The sequence below is a fragment of the Coregonus lavaretus genome, assembly GCF_964263955.1.
Source record: "Coregonus lavaretus genome assembly, contig: HAP1_SCAFFOLD_4419, whole genome shotgun sequence".
NCBI lineage: Eukaryota > Metazoa > Chordata > Actinopteri > Salmoniformes > Salmonidae > Coregonus > Coregonus lavaretus.
Window position 1 is genome coordinate 1 of NW_028158333.1, and position 22,088 is coordinate 22,088.

Genomic DNA, 22,088 nt, shown 5'->3' on the forward strand with positions numbered 1-22,088 from the left:
TTTTATTTTAGCATGTTTGGGAAAGTAAACTCGCACACATTAACGTGCTGCCAGGTGCATGGAGAAAAAAGTATTCTTAATAAGAAAAAGAAGAAAAACTCCAGCACACTGGTAGGAGTTGAGTTGTACCTCAGAGAATGACTTGTACCTCCCTGTAAAATACCCTGATGAAACGTTGGTTAAAAGATCCATTCAGTTATTGGAAGCATCAAGATTACCATTAGTTAATTATAACTATTAATTATATTATTTAACACATTATTAGTGCTTTAGTTTTTCTTCTTTTTATTGTAGCATGTTTTAAAACACTTTTATTTTAGCAACAAAAAAGACAGATTTCAATTCTTTGTCTGAGATGTTCAGAGTTTCTAAAATGGCGGCTCTGCCCTTGTATATATATGTTCAGGAACGTGGACACCCTGATTGTTGATGTATTCCCGGTGTTGGACACTCCAGCCAAGCAGGTGATCTGGCAGTTCATCTACCAGCTGTTGACCTACGAGGAGCAGGAACACTGTCAGAGCAAGATCTCACGCTTCCTTGGCTTTAAGACTGCAGGTGGGTTAGCTAGCCATTAGTCACATCTCTCTGCTGCTTGGGTTGGGAAGACTGCAGGTGGGTTAGCTAGCCATTAGTCACATCTCTCTGCCTGCTTGGGATGGGAAGACTGAAGGTGGGTTAGCTAGCCATTAGTCACATCTCTCTGCCTGCTTGGGATGGGAAGACTGCAGGTGGGTTAGCTAGCCATTAGTCACATCTCTCTGCCTGCTTGGGTTGGGAAGACTGCAGGTGGGTTAGCTAGCCATTAGTCACATCTCTCTGCCTGCTTGGGATGGGAAGACTGAAGGTGGGTTAGCTAGCCATTAGTCACATCTCTCTGCCTGCTTGGGATGGGAAGACTGCAGGTGGGTTAGCTAGCCATTAGTCACATCTCTCTGCCTGCTTGGGATGGGAAGACTGCAGGTGGGTTAGCTAGCCATTAGTCACATCTCTCTGCCTGCTTGGGATGGGAAGACTGCAGGTGGGTTAGCTAGCCATTAGTCACATCTCTCTGCCTGCTTGGGTTGGGTCTGTTGGGGGTGAGTGAGTTGAGTTACAGGAGGGGTCTCTGTCTGGTTATGCCCTCAACGGTTTAGATTTGTATAATTGATTGTCTTCTCTTCCATAGTGGGTGATGCTTTTCTTCTTGAGAGACAAGGCTTGGCAGAGACAGCTAGATATTACCATGACAAGAACTGACGACTAGAGGATATATTTATTGTTCAGTGGGTGTGTGGGATATTCTTAAATATTTCCTCTTGTCATTCTAATTCTTCTCTCTCTCTGTGTGTGTGCGTGTGTGTGTATGTGTGTGTGCAGCGGATGCAGAGCCAGTGCCAGGTGCAGGACAGGAGCACCACAGGAGGAGCAGCTCAGTCCGTGTGTCAGGAACCTCCTACAGAGACACCGTACGGGAGAGGAGCTCTGACGACTGTATCATCAGAACACACCTGGGAATGGGTACGAATGTGATCAGCTCAACAACTATTTATCCTTATCCTTGATTGGAAGGGTTTCCTCTCAACCAATCATTCCAGGGCTGAGGGTTCACCTGCTGCTGTTAACAGAGAACATACACTGACCATACAAAACATTAGGAACACCTGCTCTTTCCATGACATAGACTGGCCAGGTGAATCCAGGTGAAATCTATGATCCCTTATTGATGTCACCTGTTAAATCCACTTCAATCAGTGTAGATGAAGGGGAGGAGACAGGTTAAAGAAGGATTTTTAAGCCTTGAGACAAAATATTTAAGTGCCTTTGAACGGGGTATGGTAGTAGGTGCCAGGCGCACCAGTTTGTGTCAAGAACTGCAACGCTGCTGGGTTTTTCACGCTCAACAGTTTCCAGTGTGTATTAAGAATGGCCCACCACACAAAGAATATCCAGACAACTTGACACAACTGTGGGAAGCATTGGAGTCAACATGGGCCAGCTTTCGACACCTTGTAGAGTCCATACCCAAACTAATTGAGGCTGTTCTGAGGGCAAAAGGGGAGGGTGCAACTCAATATTAGGAAGGTGTTCCTAATGTTTGGTATACCCAGTGTATATCCAAGCCTAGTATTGCATTAAGCCTATCTATACTCTCATAGGGCCAAATCTTAACTTGAGAAATGCATACAGTAACTTGGGATTTAGCATAAACCGTACATTGACACCAATGGGAGATTTGTGCAGAAATTAATGTTACGGTGTGTACTGTGTAGCGCACAGTAGATCTCAAGTTAGGATCCAGACCACAGTGACTGGACTACAGTCTCTGTTGCTTCTCCGTGCTGTTAACTACATTATCCTGCTGTCTCCCCTCCTCTCTGGGTTCGAGAGGAGGTGGATGCTCATGACTGCTTGTCCCTGTCCTTCATGTGGACGCAGGGATTCATGTGGATGCACCAGGGAGTGGGAGTGGGACACCCGGAGAGAGACAGTGTGGAGACGGCACCTCCTTCCCAGAGTCCCCTGACCTGAATCACGTGGGTATAAAACTGCAACACAATGCTCAGACATGCAGAGCCAGCGGTGCTAATTATGTGTGTACACCAGAGCCGGCTATTTATAAAGATAACTACTTACCAGGCAATGCTTTTACCAGTGCTTTTGGAAACACTTTATCTGGACGTCTGCTCATGAACAGTCTGAAAACATTATTATATGGTTATGCTAACGTTTAAAGCAAGACAAATATGAGGCATGTTGTTTAGGATTTTTACTCAAGGTCAATAATGGTTAACAAACTATCTAGTTATGATTCATAAAGAGTTTATAAGCAGACCTTGTGATAAAGCGTTCCCAGTGCTTTGTGCTAACGGCCTGCTCACACCTACGACCCCTAGATGTCAGGAGTGTACACGGAGCTGGAGAGTGTGTACACAGGGAAGAGTGCCGTGAAGGCCATGCAGCAGAGTCACAGTCGCTGCTCTCCATTGACCCTGCCTGACCGAGCCGAGCTGGGACAGACTGACGCCTATGGCCAGTCTCCAGCTCGCTCCTCTCTCAGTCAAGGTAGCACAGGTAACACAGACATACACACACACACACACACACAGACACACACACACACTGTTGACACAGCAACCACTTGAAGCCAATGGTCAGTAAATTGTAAAGGTTACAATAACATTGTCATAAACGTTGTCACTCATACTCACTTCAAGGATGCCAAATAAGATGATTTAAGATGGAACCCATGTGGTTTAAAGAGACTTCTTTAGAGTAAATGGAACCGACAGCTGCCACGTGGGTCAAGTTTTATTTCAACCAAATAAACCGCTGAGTCACAAAGTCCTCTGTTAGACACCTTTTAAATAATGGAGGGTTTCTTCTCCCCCCAACAGGGAACCGTAAATCAGGTCTGTCTCTGACATGGAAGGAGCCTCTGCCTGACCCTCTGTACGAGTTCTACCACGAGGGAACCATCCCCTCTCCGGGTAGCGCTGACTCCAACCCCTACGTGAGCCTAGAGAGCCCACCTCTATCCCCCCAGAACTCTGACGACCCCACCAGCCCCCTGTCCAGACGCAGGAAGCTTTTCACCTTCTCCAGACCCCCCCGGAGCAGGGACACTGACAAGTTTCTGGACGCTCTGAGCGAACAGCTGGGACACCGTGTCACTCTGGTGGAAGACTTCCTCCCAGGAGAGAATGACTATGAGGAGGTGAGAGACGGAGACAGTACATGAAGAGATAGTCACTATGAGGAGGTGAGAGACGGAGACAGTACATGAAGAGATAGTCACTATGAGGAGGTGAGAGACGGAGACAGTACATGAAGAGATAGTCACTATGAGGAGGTGAGAGACGGAGACAGTACATGAAGAGATAGTCACTATGAGGAGGTGATAGACGGATACAGTACATGAAGGGATAGTCACCATGAGGAGGTGAGAGAGCCAGAGCCAGGTCAGATCTGAAGACTGGAGGTGTGGCTTAGTAGGGGCGTGGCTTTCAAATAGGTTTTTAAAGTTATTTTTGGCTTTCAAATAGTAAATATAATTCTGGTTCATGTTCTGTTGTACAGTATTGTCATCACATGTTAAGGATGAGCACTGAGACTTTTGTAGCTTTAATGAGTTTTACACAAGAGTATGAGTTTCTCAAGTGCCTATCAGCATATCCCAATGTAGGGAGAGTTACCACTTTGCTATAATATTTAAATAATAATGTTATTACATTTAAATTAAAATATCTATTTAGCAAAAATATTGAAGGAACATTTTAATTTGCAGTGTACAAACTTAACATGATGAACAGGAACAACATTTACTATCACGGGTGGCCAAAAATACCTATCTGAAAGCCATGCCACCAATAGGCCACGCCTACTGAAAATAACCTGATTACCCAAATATGACCCAATGTGTGTTCTGTCCACTATTTACCCAGCGCTGGGTTGTTTTTAACGCAGCATTTTTTTGAATACCAGATCAAATTCATTGAGTGCAGAAACAGTCATGTCCAACAAGTTATTAAATTATCTACAGTACAGTATAAGAAATCTGATCTTTACTAACATGATACAGACGGTACAGTAAATGTAGTTGTTATTGCATCAACAGATATTTATGGGGTTGGTTTCCATGGTTTCTGAAGAAAAGCAGTGCACGTGAATAGGAAATGATTACATACATTATCGATGTACAATGAAGGTTAATTATAAGGTGTGTCTGAAGACTGGTTACAAGATGTAAATCAGATTACATGGTGTGTCTGATTAGGTGTGAGACTGATGATTATCTGCTGTGTCCAGATGAGTTTCCAGGATGAGCAGGAGGTGAGCTACCTCCCCCGCCAGCTGAGCAGTGCCAGCAGTGAGGACATCAGCAGCAACGATGACGCCACCTCCCTCACCTACTCCTCCGGGTCAGAACACATCCCCATCCCCCCGCCCCCGCAGAGCGCCCCTCCGCCCCCGCCCTTCCCCACCCCCTTACCCCCACCACCCTTCAGCTTCTCCGACCCCCTCCCCATTACCCCTGTCCTCTCCCACTTCTCCCCCGAACACATCCCCAGGGCGCGCATGTCCTTTCAGCCGCAGCACCCCATCATCCCCCCTCCCCCGCCTCCTCCACGGGCCTTCACGTACAACAGGCCGATCCTACACAAGGTGCTGCCTACCAGAGATGAGCTACAGGGCTGTGTCCACCACCAGGCTCCTCAGATGACTCTCCCCCTGGGCCATCGCTACTCTCCACAGCCCTCTCGCCCCAGGAACCTGCCCCGTCAGGCCAGCCAGCCTCAGCCCCTGACCCAGCCCATCCTGTGTCCCCAGCTCTCCCCTCAGCCCAACAGGCAAAGCCAGCTTGCCCTCCAGAGACACCACCAGCTTCACCACCAGCCCTACCAGCCCCAGCCCCAGCCCCAGCTTCACCACAGCCTGCCCCCCCAGGCCCCTCACCTGTCCCAGCCCCAGAGTCACCCTCCCCAGCCCCCTCAATCACAGACCTACGAGACCCCCACCTCAGTGTCAGAGCTCCAGAAACACAAGGTCCCCCCACCGCCCCCTCCACCCCTGCCGCCCCCCTGTGACCCGCCTCCGCTGCCCAATTCCAGTCCCTGTGCTGGGGACACCAACCACATGAGTGTGAGGAGACTGCGCTGGGAGCAGGTGGAGAACTCTGAGGGAACCATCTGGGGACAGGCATGTGTCGAGTCTATTGTACTAACCCTGAACCTGGAATCAGTACTGTTTGTTGTTGTTGTTGTGTTAAGAAATGTATTGACAGGTGAGATACTTTGTCTGCTTTAGCTTGGAGAGGACCCCGACTATGACAAACTGAGTGACATGGTGAAGTATCTCGATCTAGAGTTGCACTTTGGTACCCAACGGAGTTCCAGTAAGTTCTTTATTATGACCTCTTCATCAAACATCTCATCTCATAGTCATATCATATAGTGTATTCATATCACTGGTTCTGTTGATAACATTTTTTAATATTGTCCTTCTACCCTCATAGTCAGATATATTTATTTATTGATGTATTTATTTGACCTTTATTTAACAGGGAGTCCCATTGAGACCAGGGAACCCTGCTATACTGTATATTGCAATATAATGATTTTATTTCATAGCTGTGGAAAAGTACATTGCTTTCATTAATTCAACATGGCTTGTTTTGTGTTTCATGGTGTCAGTGTATTGCTGATATTCCATGTTGTTGTTATGCGTTTACAGTTCACCAAGTTGTCCAATGGAGTCTACTAAGCGCGTCTATTCACCTGCTCATCAAATGCATTCTCCATAAGGCACCACCTACCATCCCTCTCTTCTCTCATTACCCATCCACCTTTAGTGCCTGTTAGTGTTTCCAACCCTGGTGCCTGGAGAGCAGCATCCTTACACTGTGATTAAATGTGTCAGTCTCTCTTCCAGAGCCAGCCTTCCTGCCCGAGAGCTTTAAAAAGAAAGACGTGGTGGAGATTCTGTCTCATAAGAAAGCCTACAACGCCTGTGAGTATGACCATGACCTTGGCCCCCAGGGATCTGAACCATGACCATGGCCTTGACCCCCAGGGATCAGAACCATGACCATGGCCTTGGCCCCCAGGGATCTGAACCATGATCATGACCTTGGCCCCCAGGGATCTGAACCATGACCATGGCCTTGACCCCCAGGGATCTGAACCATGATCATGACCTTGGCCCCCAGGGATCGGAACCATGATCATGACCTTGGCCCCCAGGGATCTGAACCATGATCATGACCTTGGCCCCCAGGGATCTGAACCATGACCATGGCCTTGACCCCCAGGGATCTGAACCATGATCATGACCTTGGCCCCCAGGGATCTGAACCATGACCATGGCCTTGGCCCCCAGGGATCTGAACCATGATCATGACCTTGGCCCCCAGGGATCTGAACCATGACCATGGCCTTGGCCCCCAGGGATCTGAACCATGATCATGACCTTGGCCCCCAGGGATCTGAACCATGACCATGGCCTTGGCCCCCATGGATCTGAACCATGACCATGGCCTTGGCCCCCAGGGATCTGAACCATGACCATGGCCTTGGCCCCCAGGGATCTGAACCATGATCATGACCTTGGCCCCCAGGGATCTGAACCATGATCATGACCTTGGCCCCCAGGGATCTGAACCATGACCATGGCCTTGACCCCCAGGGATCAGAACCATGACCATGGCCTTGGCCCCCAGGGATCTGAACCATGACCATGGCCTTGGCCCCCAGGAACCTTTATCTCAATGATCTGAACAGACCCTCTAGGGCCAGGTGGCTCTGAGATTCAAACACAGGTTCTCTGATTTCTACAGAAACATGTTGTTGTTGTTTATCAGTTAAGGTCTGTTTTTATTGTCTATGACTGTTTTGTGTGGACCCCAGAAAGAGTATCAGTTGCTAATGTAACAGCTAATGGCGTCCAAATAAACAAATAAACCTCCTCTCCTCCATCCCATCATTCCACTCCTCCTCTCCCCAGCCATCCTGATCGCCCACCTGAAGCTGTCTCCAGGTGAGCTGCGCAAGGTCCTGATGACTATGAGCACAGACAGACTGGAGCCGGCCCACATCAAGCAGCTGCTGCTCTACGCCCCCGATGACCAGGAAGTCAAACAGTACCAATGTTTCGACCAGGACTCCGCCAAACTCAGCGACCCTGACCAGTTTGTCATGCAGGTAACTGAGACGCTGTTGTGTCAATGTTTCCCAAATGGTTGGTCGGGAGCCACTGGTGGTTTCAGCCAATGATGTCTGTATTGGCCCAGCCTGTCCCTCTAGGCCAGGGATCATCATCTAGATTCATCCACGGACCGATTCTTTCTTGAGCGGATGGTTGGTGGGCCGGAACATAATTACAAATCATTTGTAGACTTCAAATGAACCGCAAGAAGCCCAAACAGATATAATATTTGACTAAAACATGATCATTTCATCACGTGTCCCTCTATTATGGATGGGAATACTTGGGAACACATTTCCAGAAAACCAAATAAAACCACCCAGTTGGGGAACCCTGCTCTAGACTGTGGCTAGAATGTTTTAAAATGTTGTTTAAGTATTTTACTGTATACTATACACTCTTAGAAAAAAGGGTTCCAAAAGGGTTCTTCGGCTATCCCCATAGGAGAACCATTTTGGTTCCAGGTAGAACCCTTTTCCGTTCCAGGTATAACCCTTTTGGGTTCCATGTAGAACCCTCTGTGGAAAGAGTTACATAGAACCCAAAAGGGTTATACCTGGAACCAAAAAGGGTTCTTCAAAGGGTTTTCCTATGGGGACAGCCGAACCCTTTTAGGTTCTAGATAGCATATTTTTTTCTAAGAGTGTAGTACTAGTTTACTACAGTCGTGGTCAAAAGTTTTGAGAATGACACAAATACTAATTTTCACAAAGTCTGCTGCCTCAGTTTTGATGATGGCAATTTGCATATACTCCAGAATGTCATGAAGAGTGATCAGATGAATTGCAATTAATTGCCAAGTCCCTATTTGCCATGAAAATTAACTTAATCCCCAAAAAACATTTCCACTGCATTTCAGCCATGCCACAAAAGGACCAGCTGCCATCATGTCAGTGATTCTCTTGTTAACACAGGTGAGAGTGTTGACGAGGACAAGGCTGGAGATCACTCTGTCATGCTGATTGAGTTAGAATAACAGACTGGAAGCTTTAAAAGGAGGGTGGTGCTTGAAATCATTGTTCTTCCTCTGTTAACCATGGTTACCTGCAAGGAAACACGTGCCGTCATCATTGCTTTGCACAAAAAGGGCTTCACAGGCAAGGATATTGCTGCTAGTAAGATTGCACCTAAATCAACCATTTATTGGATCATCAAGAACTTCAAGGAGAGAGGTTCAATTGTTGTGAAGAAGGCGTCAGGGCGCCCAAGAAAGTCCAGCAAGCGCCAGGAAGTCTCCTAAAGTTGATTCAGCTGCGGGATCGGGGCACCACCAGTGCAGAGCTTGCTCAGGAATGGCAGCAGGCAGGTGTGAGTGCATCTGCACGCACAGTGAGGCTTTTGGAGGATGGCCTGGTGTCAAGAAGGGCAGCAAAGAAGCCACTTCTCTCCAGGAAAAACATCTGGGACAGACTGATATTCTGCAAAAGGTACAGGGATTGGACTGCTGAGGACTGGGGTAAAGTCATTTTCTCTGATGAATCCCCTTTCTGATTGTTTGGGGCATCCGGAAAACACCTTGTCCGGAGAAGACAAGGTGAGCGCTACCATCAGTCCTGTGTCATGCCAACAGTAAAGCATCCTGATACCATTCATGTGTGGGGTTGCTTCTCAGCCAAGGGAGTGGGCTCACTCACAATTTTGCCTAAGAACACAGCCATGAATAAAGAATGGTACCAACACATCCTCCGAGAGCAACTTCTCCCAACCATCCAAGAACAGTTTGGTGACGACCAATGCCTTTTCCAGCATGATGTAGCACTTTGCCATAAGGCAAAAGTGATAACTAAGTGGCTCGGGGAACAAAACATCGACATTTTGGGTCCATGGCCAGGAAACTCCCCAGACCTTAATCCCATTGAGAACTTGTGGTCGATCCTCAAGAGGCGGGTGGACAAACAAAAACCCACAAATTCTGACAAACTCCAAGCATTGATTATGCAAGAATGGGCTGGCATCAGTCAGGATGTGGCCCAGAAGTTAATTGACAGCATGCCAGGGCGGATTGCAGAGGTCTTGAAAAAGCAGGATCAACACTGCAAATATTGACTCTGCATAAACTTAATGTAATTGTCAATAAAAGCCATTGCCACTTATGGAATGCTTGTAATTATACTTCAGTATCCCATAGTAACATCTGACAAAAATATCTCATAACACTGAAGCAGTGAACTTTGTGAAGACCAATACTTGTGTCATTCTCAAAACTTTTGACCCCGACTGTACAGTAATATGTTACTTTACTAGCAATAGTGACAGTATTTTTCAAGTTCATAATCTGTGTGTGCCCAGATGCTGATGGTCCCTGAGTATAAGACTCGCCTGCGGAGCCTCCATTTTAAGACGACCCTGCAGGAGAAGACAGAGGAGATGAAGGCTGGATACGAATGGATCTACAGGGCCTCGGTAGAACTCAGAAGCAGCAAGAAACTGGCCAAGATCCTCGAGGTAATAAAACTATTGTAACTCGCTCCCTGAGAGTGGAAAACAGTAGCTTAATGGTTGAGAAATGGCAAACAGCTCTCTTGTTTATTTCATATTATTTATGTTACCCTGCTGTTGTAATCTAAGGTTATTAAAGAAGATGCATTGTGTGTAAAATCATATAGGATAAGATAATATGATACAGACTCCGAGGTATGGATAATGTGGTGATCACGATGTGTTACTGGTAAACTGTTTCTAAACCTCTGTTTCTGTCTACAGTTTGTGCTGGCAATGGGGAATTACCTGAACAATGGTCAACCCAAGACAAACAAAACCACTGGCTTTAAGATCAACTTTCTCACTGAGGTATGAATGGATGTTCATGCTCTAACTGACTGGGCTTTAGCCTCATTTGGATGAATGGATGTTCATGCTCTAACTGACTGGGCTTTAGCCTCATCTGGATGAATGGATGTTCATGCTCTAACTGACTGGGCTTTAGCCTCATCTGGATGAATGGATGTTCATGCTCTAACTGACTGGGCTTTAGCCTCATTTGGATGAATGGATGTTCATGCTCTAACTGACTGGGCTTTAGCCTCATCTGGATGAATGGATGTTCATGCTCTAACTGACTGGGCTTTAGCCTCATCTGGATGAATGGATGTTCATGCTCTAACTGACTGGGCTTTAGCCTCATCTGGATGAATGGATGTTCATGCTCTAACTGACTGGGCTTTAGCCTCATCTGGATGAATGGATGTTCATGCTCTAACTGACTGGGCTTTAGCCCCATTTGTCTTTTTAGGATTTGTGTTGTCTTTGCCTTGGTGTTGACGTCTTTCTAATGCCAAATTCTATCTCACCTTCCTTCTTACAGCTCAGCACCACTAAAACAGTGGATGGTAAATCCACCTTCCTCCACATTCTTGCCAAATCGCTATGCCAACACTTCCCAGAACTGCTGAACTTTGCCAGGGACCTCACAACCGTGCCACTCGCAGCCAAAGGTACAGTAAGACAACAACACACAATGCTCTTTACCTGGCTCTGTCCGTCAGCAGAACTCTGAGGTTCACTAGCAGAATGCATTAGTTCCATTTAGTGCATTTCAATATGTACTACAAGTCATGTCCTTATCAGGTTCCTGATAATTCGTTTCCTGATAGTTACTTTTCAATATTGAGATATGCCTTACAGCAGTTATCTCATAAGACTGAAAAACTACAGCATTTATAATGAATGGCATTGACATTAGACACTATGCATTGGATTTGTCTCATATAAGTCATACTGCATGGTTTTCAATTTAACTTTCTCTGCAATGAATCAGGGATGTGTCTCACATGAGTCATACTGCATGGTTTTCTATTGAACTTTCTCTGAAGTGAATCAACGAGTCCTGACAGCTGAGCTGGCTGACCTCCACTCCATCATCAAGGACATCAGGACAGCCTGTCAGAAGATCCCTGCCACGGCCGAGGATCACTTCGCTGCCGTCATGAGTGTATCCTTCCATCAACAACAAGAAAGCCCTTCACAACACATTTCACGCACATAGTAACACACTGTAGTTAGTAATTACACTGTAATAGTCTGCATTGTTGGGAATGGGCTCGTAAGTAAGAATTTCACAGTAAAGTCTACACCTGTTGTATTCAGCGCATTGGGAAAATAAAATTTGATTTGATTTACAGTACCAGTCAAAAGTTTGGACACACCTACTCATTCAAGGGTTTTTCTTTATTTTTACTATTTTCTACATTGTAGAATAATAGTGAAGACATCAAAAACTATAAAATAACACATATGGAATCATGTAGTAACCAAAAAAGGGTTAAACAAATCAAAATATATTTTAGATTTTAGATTATTCAAAGTAGCCACCCTTTGCCTTGATGACAGCTTTGCACACTATTGACATTCTCTCAACCAGCTTCATGAGGAATGCTTTTCCAACAGTCTTGAAGGAGTTCCCACATATGCTGAGCACTTGTTGGCTGCTTTTCCTTCACTCTGCGGTCCAACTCATCCCAAACCATCTCAATTGGGTTGAGGTCGGGTGATTGTGGAGGCCAGGTTATCTGATGCAGCACTCCATCACTCTCCTTCTTGGTCAAATAGCCCTTACACAGCCTGGAGGTTTGTTTTGGGTCATTGTCCTGTTGAAAAACAAATGACAGTCCCACTAAGCGCAAACCAGATTGGTATGGCATAGCGCTGCAGAATGCTGTGGTAGCCATGCTGGTTAAGTGTGCCCTGAATTCTAAATAAATCACTGACAGTGTCACCAGTAATGCACCCCCACACCATCACACCTCCTCCTCCATGCTTCACGTGGAAACCACACATGCAGAGATCATCCGTTCACCTACTCTGCGTCTCACAAAGACACAGCGGTTGGAACCAAAAATCTCAAATTTGAGATGTGTCTGTTACTTTAACTCTGTGAATCATTTATTTGGGCTGCAATCTGAGGTGCAGTTAACTCTAATGAACTTATCCTCTGCAGCAGAGGTAACTTTGGGTCTTCCTTTCCTGTGGGTGTGTCACGATCGTAGAAAGGAGCAGACCAAAGCGCAGCGTGTTGAGCGAACATCGTAGACTTTATTATTAAAGAAACCACGATAAAAACAATAAACCACGATCATGAAGTCCTCAGTGACACGACTGAAACGGAAACAAACAGGCAAGGTTAGGTGCACGACAGAAAGCTCTGGGTAAGCAGGGCGCCTACTCACCTGGGGGGACCCCCCAATGCTAGACCTGCCATCTCCTCCCCTGGAGGACCCGCCCCAGCACCTAGCCGCAGTGTGCCCTCCACGACCACAGTTGGTGCAAGGGCCGGGTCCCCTCGGGCTCCTCCTCCTCCGTTCCCTAGCGCCAGCACCTCCGAGCTCCATAGGACTCGGCTCGGAGGCGCTGGAGAGTGGAATGGGCGAACCCCCCCCTCCGGGACGCCCACGGGTGGCGAGCAGGGTATCCAGCCGGATGGCCATGTCGACCAGTTGGTCGAAAGTTAACGACGTGTCCCTGCACGCCAACTCTCGCTGGACGTCCTCTCGGAGGCTGCAGCGGAAATGGTCAATATGGGCCCGCTCATTCCACCCTGCATCAGCCGCTAGGGTCCGGAACTCTAAGGCAAAGTCCTGTGCGCTCCTCATCCCCTGTCGGAGGTAGAACAGACGTTCCCCCCCCGCCTTCCCTTCTGGTGGATGGTCGAATACAGCACGGAAGCGGCGGGAGAACTCCGCATAGTTCGTGGTTGCGGCGTCCATTCTCCTCCACTCGGCGTTGGCCCACTCCAACGCCTTGCCGGTGAGACAGGAGATGAGGGCTGAGACGCTCTCGTGTCCCGAGGGCGCCGGGTGTACGGTGGCGAGGTAGAGCTCCACCTGCAGCAGGAACCCTTGACACCCGGCGGTGGAGCCGTCGTACGCCCTCGGGAGCGAGAGCCGAATCCCACTGGGTTCCGGAGATGAAACCGGAGGGCTGACCGCTGGAGCTGGGTCGGTGGTTGGAGGTGTGGGCACCCCGCTGGTCTCCCATCGGTGTAGAGTGTTCATCACCCTCTCCAGGGCGTGACAGACCTGGTTCATTCGGTCCTCCTGACCACGAAGACGTTCGTCCATATCGGCGGTCGGCGCGGTCGCTCCTGCTGATTCCATTGTGATGCGTGTTTTTGTCAGCCTGCCTCTTCGAGTTTGTTCTCTCGTTGTGTTGTAATTACGAGAGCTCGCACTGTGTGCGCTTTTCCTTGTTTTCTCGCACTGTGTATTTCGTGCGTAATTGTTCGCGCCACCCGGTTGGGTTGGCGACTTATACTTGTGTTTGGACTTAGTAAAGTTCTGTTGACGTCCTCCTGGTTTCCTGCGCCTGATTCCTATCATCCACCTACACCAGTCTGACAGGGTGTCCTCATGAGAGCCAGTTTCATCATAGCGCTGGATGGTTTTTGTGACTGCACTTGAAGAAACTGAAATTTTCCGTATTGACTGACCTTAATGTCTTAAAGTAATGATGGACTGTCATTTCTCTTTGCTTATTTGAGCTGTTCTTGCCATAATATGGACTTGGTCTTTTACCAATAGGGCTATCTTCTGTATACCACCCCTATCTTGTCACAACACAACTGATTGGCTCAAACACATTAAGAAGGAAAGAAATTCCACAAATTAACTTTTAACAAGGCACACCTGTTAATTGAAATGCATTCCAGTTGACTACCTCATTAAGCTGGTTGAGAGAATACAAAGAGTGTGCAAAGCTGTCATCAAGGCAAAGGGTGGCTACTTTGAAGAATCTCAAATATAAAATATATTTTGATTTGTTTAACACTTTTTTGGTTACTACATGATTCCATATGTGTTATTTCATAGTTTTGATGTCTTCACTATTATTCTACAATGTAGAAAATAGTTTAAAAAATAAAGAAAAAGCCTTGAATGAGTAGGTGTGTCCAAACTTTTGACTTGTACTGTAATTACACCATAACAGTGGTCAGTATGTTACTAGTAAGAATGTGTCACTGTGCTTCGAATGGTCTGACAGTTGACAGTTTGACCCTTGACCCTGGAGATAAAGGGCTTCCTGGAGAACAGTCACCCAGCGGTTCAGTCTCTGGACTCTCTGCAGCTGAGAGCCATGGACGAGTTCACTAAGGTGGCCTCGTACTTTGGAGAGGACAGCAAGGCCACCTCCACTGAGGCCTTCTTCGCCATTTTCGCTGAGTTTACTTCTAAGTTTGAGGTGAGCCAGTAGCCATAATGATGCCCTTGACAGGTCTCTGACCGTACAATTTGACAGCATTCAAATGCATCTGTGACTCATGTACGATGATTGGTTCTGTTTTCCAGAGAGCACTGAATGAGACCCAAGCCACTGAGAACCCCTGCAGCCCCAGAGTGCCCTCTCCCCTGGCCTGGTAGAATGAGACCCAGGCCACTGAGAACCCCTGCAGCCCCAGAGTGCCCTCTCCCCTGGCCTGGTAGAAAGAGACCCAGGCCACTGAGAACTCCTGCAGCCCCAGAGTGCCCTCTCCCCTGGCCTGGTAGAGACTGGATAGCTCCTCTGCTCTCCACAACCAAAGTGCCAAGACAACACAAAGAAACAGTCACAGTTACTGGGACACAAACAACATGATCTTCAACACTACGGAATGCCGTAGGGCCAGGAGTTCTTCCTGACCATGTGATCTGACCAGAAAGAACTCTCAGCCAAAGGGTCCAGAGTTTTTCCTGGTAAGGTCAAGTGGCACTAGAAATTAGTAATGAAGATGAATATGTTTAGATAATATGAGTATATATTTTATATTGGATTGTATTAAATTGAAATTATATTGAAATTGTATCGATAAAGCATAGATGTGCAGGTAACTGACAACATAATGGAAACTGTGATGAGTACTGAGGATACGAAGAGGCAGGACGTAGACGCAGGAATCAACAATGTAAAGGTTTACTTAACACTGAGCAAGAGAACAACAAAGAGCGAGTACACGACAAGACACTAACAATCACACACAACACAACACTGAACAGTCCAGGGCTATATAGGGGTGATGATGAGGTGCAGGTGCACTGGAGGTGATTTGGGTGCATTGGCTTTCCATTCTGGTGTTGCCGAGGTGGTGCGCTCAGACCGGTGGCTCAGTAGACCGGCGAATCAGAACGCCGGAAGGGAGCAACGGGAGGAGACGTGACAGAAACACAGACAAGTGTTTTAATAGGGCGTTGGGCCACCCCAAGCCACCACAACAGCTTCAATGCGCCTTGGCATAACTTCTACAAGTTGTTATAACTACAGTGAGGGGAAAAAAGTATTTGATCCCCTGCTGATTTTGTACGTTTGCCCACTGACAAAGAAATGATCAGTCTATCATTTTAATGGTAGGTTTATTTGAACAGTGAGAGACAGAACAACAACAAAATCCAGAAAAACGCATGTCAAAAAGGTTATAAATTTATTTGCATTTTAATGAGGGAAATAAGTATTTGACCCCCTCTCAATCAGAAAGATTTCTGGCTCCCAGGTGTCTTTTATACAGGTAACGAGCTGAGATTAGGAGCACACTCTTAAAGGGAGTGCTCTTAATCTCAGCTTGTTACCTGTATAAAAGACACCTGTCCACAGAAGCAATCAATCAATCAGATTCCAAACTCTCCACCATGGCCAAGACCAAAGAGCTCTCCAAGGATGTCAGGGACAAGATTGTAGACCTACCCAAGGCTGGAATGGGCTACAAGACCATCGCCAAGCAGCTTGGTGAGAAGGTGACAACAGTTGGTGCGATTATTCGCAAATGGAAGAAACACAAAAGAACTGTCAATCTCCCTCGGCCTGGGGCTCCATGCAAGATCTCACCTCGTGGAGTTGCAATGATCATGAGAATGGTGAAGAATCAGCCCAGAACTACACGGGAGGATCTTGTCAATGATCTCAAGGCAGCTGGGACCATAGCCACCAAGAAAATAATTGGTAACACACTACGCCGTGAAGGACTGAAATCCTGCAGCGCCCGCAAGGTCCCCCTGCTCAAGAAAGCACATATACAGGGCCGTCTGAAGTTTGCCAATGAACATCTGAATGATTCAGAGGAGAACTGGGTGAAAGTGTTGTGGTCAGATGAGACCAAAATGGAGCTCGTTGGCATCAACTCAACTCGCCGTGTTTGGAGGAGGAGGAATGCTGCCTATGACCCCAAGAACACCATCCCCACCATTAAACATGGAGGTGGAAACATTATTCTTTGGGGGTGTTTTTCTGCTAAGGGGACAGGACAACTTCACTGCATCAAAGGGACGATGGACGGGGCCATGTACCGTCAACTCTTGGGTGAGAACCTCCTTCCCTCAGCCAGGGCATTGAAAATGGGTCGTGGATGGGTATTCCACCATGACAATGACCCAAAACACACGGCCAAGGCAACAAAGGAGTGGCTCAAGAAGAAGCACATTAAAGTCCTGGAGTGGCCTAGCCAGTCTCCAGACCTTAATCCCATAGAAAATCTGTGGAGGGAGCTGAAGGTTCGAGTTGCCAAACGTCAGACTCAAAACCTTAATGACTTGGAGAAGATCTGCAAAGAGGAGTGGAACAAAATCCCTCCTGAGATGTGTGCAAACCTGGTGACCAACTACAAGAAACGTCTGACCTCAGTGATTGCCAACAAGGGTTTTGCCACCAAGTACTAAGTCATGTTTTGCAGAGGGGTCAAATACTTATTTCCCTCATTAAAATGCAAATCAATGTATAACATTTTTGCTGACTGTTCAAATAAACCTACCATTAAAATTATAGACTGATCATGTCTTTGTCAGTGGGCAAACGTACAAAATCAGTATATTTGAGGGATGCTACACCATTCTTCCATGAGAAATTCTATAATTTGGTGTTTTGTTAATGAGCAGTGGAAAACGCTGTCTCAGGCGCCGCTCCAGAATCTCCCATAAGTGTTCAATTTGGTTGAAATCTGTTGACTGAGACACACACCCTTTAAATCCCCTATGCACCTTTAAGACCCCTCTTTCAAAGTCACTGAGATCTCTTCTTCTTGCCATGGTAGCCAAAATAATGGGCAACTGGCCATTTCTATACATGACCCTAAGCATGATGGGATGTTAATTGCTTAATTAACTCAGTAACCACACCTGTGTGGAAGCACCTGCTTTTAATATACTTTGTATCCCTCATTTACTCAAGTGTTTCCTTTATTTTGGCAGTTAGCTGTATATGTAAATGACTATGACATTTTAGATGGCTGATAGTCATACGTTATGTTATCTAGAGCTGAGCATTATTTGTACAGATGAACTTGATCTGCAAAGTGCTGTGCAACAGAAACACATAATCACTGCCTCGTAGATTGTGATGATAGAATGCAGTATTAACCTACCAAGAATCATTACATTGGCATGACAAATGTACTGTGAATTATTACTACAAAATTTAGAAGCTTTCTGGTGCCAATGTAATTGCTGTCATCCTAACATTTGGCATTTCAAAACTTGCTCTGGGCAGTGGAAACAACAAAGAATACCACTCTCCTAAGTGTTTTACAGTATGAAGAGCAACATGAAATAAGAGGGTTAACCCACTGGCGCTAATATATGAATAGCTGCTAACTGAAAGACATCAATCCATTTTAGCATTGAGTGGTCCAGGCGGCTCTTGGGGTCACTGTGGTTGTTGCTGATGAACCGTCCATTCCACTGCATTTTTAAAAAATCTTGTTTTAGAACAAATATTCACTGTTTGCTGGTGTTCATTTAAAGCTGTTTTGAAGGTATTTCCTGTGTTTCTACTTTCCCTTCATAATTCATTTTTACATAGACATTTCAGTCCGAGCTGCCATCTTGAAAATACTAATGTATTTATTTACAGACCTGTTGTACCAGGCTTGCAATTTGTCATCATGTTCAAAAAGACACTGCTACACATTTAAATCGTGCCACAAGTGCAGTACAGTTTTATGACAAGCATTTGCATGTTGCTATAGGTGTTGCTTTGTGTTAAAATGATTGTACATCTGGATTTGTTTACTTTTATTGTATTCTCACAAGTTGGGTCTAAAATGTAGGCCTATTATAACTCTAGGTCAATTTAAGTTTACTGTTAATTTATTGAAATGTTCATTTTGTATAGCCTAAGTGTGTTTTTTTTAAATATGTTTTCATTGATATTAATGGAGTACTTTGTATAGTTCTAAAAATATTGACTTTTTATGTTGGCCATATGGTTGCTTCTGGATCAGTTGTACTTGTTTTGGATCTGTAAAAAGACAAATGCTTGACAAATAAACTGCCTGATACCCACGAGCTTCTTTGGAGCTAATGACGAACATGGACCAAATGAAGTGCAGTTTGTCGCGTGGTGATGCAGTTGCCACAGTAACGGGAACATGGCAGTAAATCCTTTGCCATCATCTCTTCCTGGCAGCGTCAATCCGTATTTCAACGCCTACAAAAACTCGCTTTTTACCGATGTCGAAAAACAGAAAACAACCTGCAAAGTAAGGCTGAAGACTTCAATAAATTATCATGTGATAGAAGTTTCCAAACAGGACGCGCGATGGCGCGCTAACATACAGATTTGGGGTCATGATCAGCATCCCTTCAATGAATGAAGGTTTTTAGCAGTGAGCGCGTCTAAACTCAGCTTGTTTCTGTCTCTTGGGTTTGTAGAAACGTTTTATCCATAGACTGGTGTATGTAGCGACGAGAAAGCTAAACGCTGACGATAATCAAAGTGCAATTGCAGGTAAAAAAATAAAAAGGTAAAATCTTAGCCAGAATGTATTTCTAGAGAATGAGTTGCTCACTGTCTGCTTGTCTTCATTCCAGAATACTATGAGCAATTTTTGTCGAAATTCCAGAAAAACACACAGACTGAAAAAGTCACTGGCATACTGCTATTATATCCCAAAAGTATCATTCATTTGATGGAGGTATGTTGAGAATTAACAATTTTACCTCACTTACAGATGTTGGTGTATCACCATTAGTAGCATTATAAATGGCATTTCTTTGGTTTTAGTCCTCTTCAGAAGTTCTCCACATGATTCTGGAAGATCTGAACGAAATGGAGAAAATCCCAAAGTAAGATTTCCTCTGACTCCTCCTCATCGAGGATAGATGGTCCTTGCTTTGCTCTGCTATCTGGACCCCTGTAGCTCAGTTGGTAGAGCATGGCGCTTGCAACGCCAGGGTTGTGGGTTCGTTTCCAACGGGGGGCCAGTATGAAAATGTATGCACTCACTAATTGTAAGTCGCTCTGGATCAGAGCGTCTGCTAAATTATGTAAATGTAATATCTGACTGGATGTTTTTGGCCCAGATGCCCACTGAAGGAGGTGCGTATCCTGGTGGTGTCTCATTGTGTGCTGAGACGTATGTTCCCGTTGTGGGGCTACCGCTTCGTGACGCTGCCCCTCAGCCTCCAGGACCCCAACCCACAGACCCAGTCCGTGGAGACCCTGGTCCCAGACAGCCTGGCCATGATCTACAAGATGTGTGTGTGTCTACTCAAACGCAGGGTAAAGGAGATGCAAACACTGTTGGTGGTGAATGTCTGTACATGCCAATTTTAAGACAAATCCATCCTTTCCTTTGTAAGGTATTTTGATTTGATGCATGTAAGCCCTCTACATGAGAGGAGTGTCACAGGCCTGTTTGTGTTTGTGTGGTTCTATAGAGTAGCTGTTCAGTGTGTGTGTTGTTCTATAGGGTAGCTGTTCAGTGTGTGTGTTGCTCTATAGGGTAGCTGTTCAGTGTGTGTGTTGTTCTATAGGGTAGCTGTTCAGTGTGTGTGTTGCTCTATAGAGTAGCTGTTCAGTGTGTGTTGTTCTATAGGGTAGCTGTTCAGTGTGTGTGTTGCTCTATAGAGTAGCTGTTCAGTGTGTGTGTTGTTCTATAGGGTAGCTGTTCAGTGTGTGTGTTGTTCTATAGGATAGCTGTTCAGTGTGTGTGTGTTGCTCTATAGAGTAGCTGTTCAGTGTGTGTTGTTCTATAGGGTAGCTGTTCAGTGTGTGTGTTGCTCTATAGAGTAGCTGTTCAGTGTGTGTGTTGTTCTATAGGGTAGCTGTTCAGTGTGTGTGTTGCTCTATAGAGTAGCTGTTCAGTGTGTGTTGTTCTATAGGGTAGCTGTTCAGTGTGTGTTGTTCTATAGGGTAGCTGTTTAGTGTGTGTGTTGCTCTATAGAGTAGCTGTTGAGTGTGTGTGTTGTTCTATAGGGTAGCTGTTCTGTGTGTGTGTTGTTCTAAAGGGTAGCTGTTCAGTGTGTGTGTTGCTCTATAGAGTAGCTGTTCAGTGTGTGTTGTTCTATAGGGTAGCTGTTCAGTGTGTGTGTTGCTCTATAGAGTAGCTGTTCAGTGTGTGTGTTGTTCTATAGGGTAGCTGTTCAGTGTGTGTGTTGCTCTATAGAGTAGCTGTTCAGTGTGTGTTGTTCTATAGGGTAGCTGTTCAGTGTGTGTGTTGCTCTATAGAGTAGCTGTTCAGTGTGTGTGTTGTTCTATAGGGTAGCTGTTCAGTGTGTGTGTTGTTCTATAGGGTAGCTGTTCAGTGTGTTATGTTGTTCTAAACCATATGAGGTCCGGGGGCTGCCGTTTTTGTTTAGTTTTTTTGTTTGCATTTTATCCCCAATTTCGATCTCGTCTCATCGTTGCAACTCTCCAACGGGCTCGGGAGAGGCGCAGGTCGAGTCATGCGTCCTCAGAAACATGACCCGCCAAAACGCGCTTCTTAACACCGGCCCGCTTAACACAGAAGCCAGCTGCACCAATGTGTCGGAGGAAACACAGCTCAACTGATGACTGAAGTCAGCCTGCAGGTGCCAGGCCCGCCACAAGGAGTCGTAGAGCGTGATGAGCCAAGTAAAGCTGTGTGCTGTTCTATAGGGTAGCTGTTCAGTGTGTGTGTGTGTGTGTGTTGTTCAAATCTATAGGGTAGCTGTTCAGTGTGAGAGTGTGTGTGTTACAGGGTAGCGGTTCAGGCCAGGATGATCAGGAGCAGGCTCTTCTGTTAGAGGAGGATACAGTCATCTACCTCTGTCAGAGTCCTGTGCTGCACTCCCCATCCACCTTCCTACAAACCTACACCAAGCCTACCAACATCCTCATGGACTCCGGTAAATGCTTTGTGTGCGTTTTATCTAGGGCTAGATCCGCGTTATAGCGTGATTGAAATTTAAAGATAATTGCCAATTGAGCAGACATCTGCAGTATTTACCGTGCATGCAGTCTCCTCGAACGCGGGAACATTGCCTTTAAATTTAAATCACGCTATAGCGCAGATCTTCCGCAATCCGGATTGAACATAGACCTCAGTCGGGAATCAGAATAATTTAAAAACAACTATTTGTCTTTTATTTTAGAAATCGTGTGGCCAACACACCGCAGACTTTACTGGTAGAAGAAATGAAGAAATTATTACTAGACAATCCTCCTCCCATCAGTAACACCAAATAAAACACTTTCTTACTGTATATCTG

General features: G+C 45.9%; 2 protein-coding genes across 2 annotated transcripts; both read left to right on the forward strand.

Moving 5' to 3' along the window:
• Nucleotides 1–398: 398 nt before the first annotated feature.
• On the forward strand, nt 399–15,035 carry LOC311124114 (delphilin-like; the record flags this gene model as incomplete). Its single annotated transcript, XM_084198322.1, has 15 exons — nt 399–558; nt 1,360–1,500; nt 2,419–2,516; nt 2,877–3,054; nt 3,378–3,697; nt 4,789–5,679; nt 5,788–5,875; nt 6,412–6,489; nt 7,483–7,679; nt 9,973–10,128; nt 10,387–10,473; nt 10,988–11,117; nt 11,496–11,614; nt 14,692–14,856; nt 14,964–15,035. The coding sequence occupies 15 exons, from the start codon at nt 399–401 to the stop codon at nt 15,033–15,035; spliced, it is 2,880 nt and encodes a 959-aa protein (XP_084054448.1).
• Nucleotides 15,036–19,003: 3,968 nt separating this feature from the next.
• Nucleotides 19,004–22,009, forward strand: LOC311124115 (testis-expressed protein 47-like; the record flags this gene model as incomplete). The annotated part of the gene is made up of 7 exons (XM_084198323.1): nt 19,004–19,009; nt 19,287–19,362; nt 19,446–19,549; nt 19,639–19,700; nt 19,938–20,136; nt 21,578–21,725; nt 21,972–22,009. The coding sequence occupies 7 exons, from the start codon at nt 19,004–19,006 to the stop codon at nt 22,007–22,009; spliced, it is 633 nt and encodes a 210-aa protein (XP_084054449.1).
• Nucleotides 22,010–22,088: the final 79 nt, after the last annotated feature.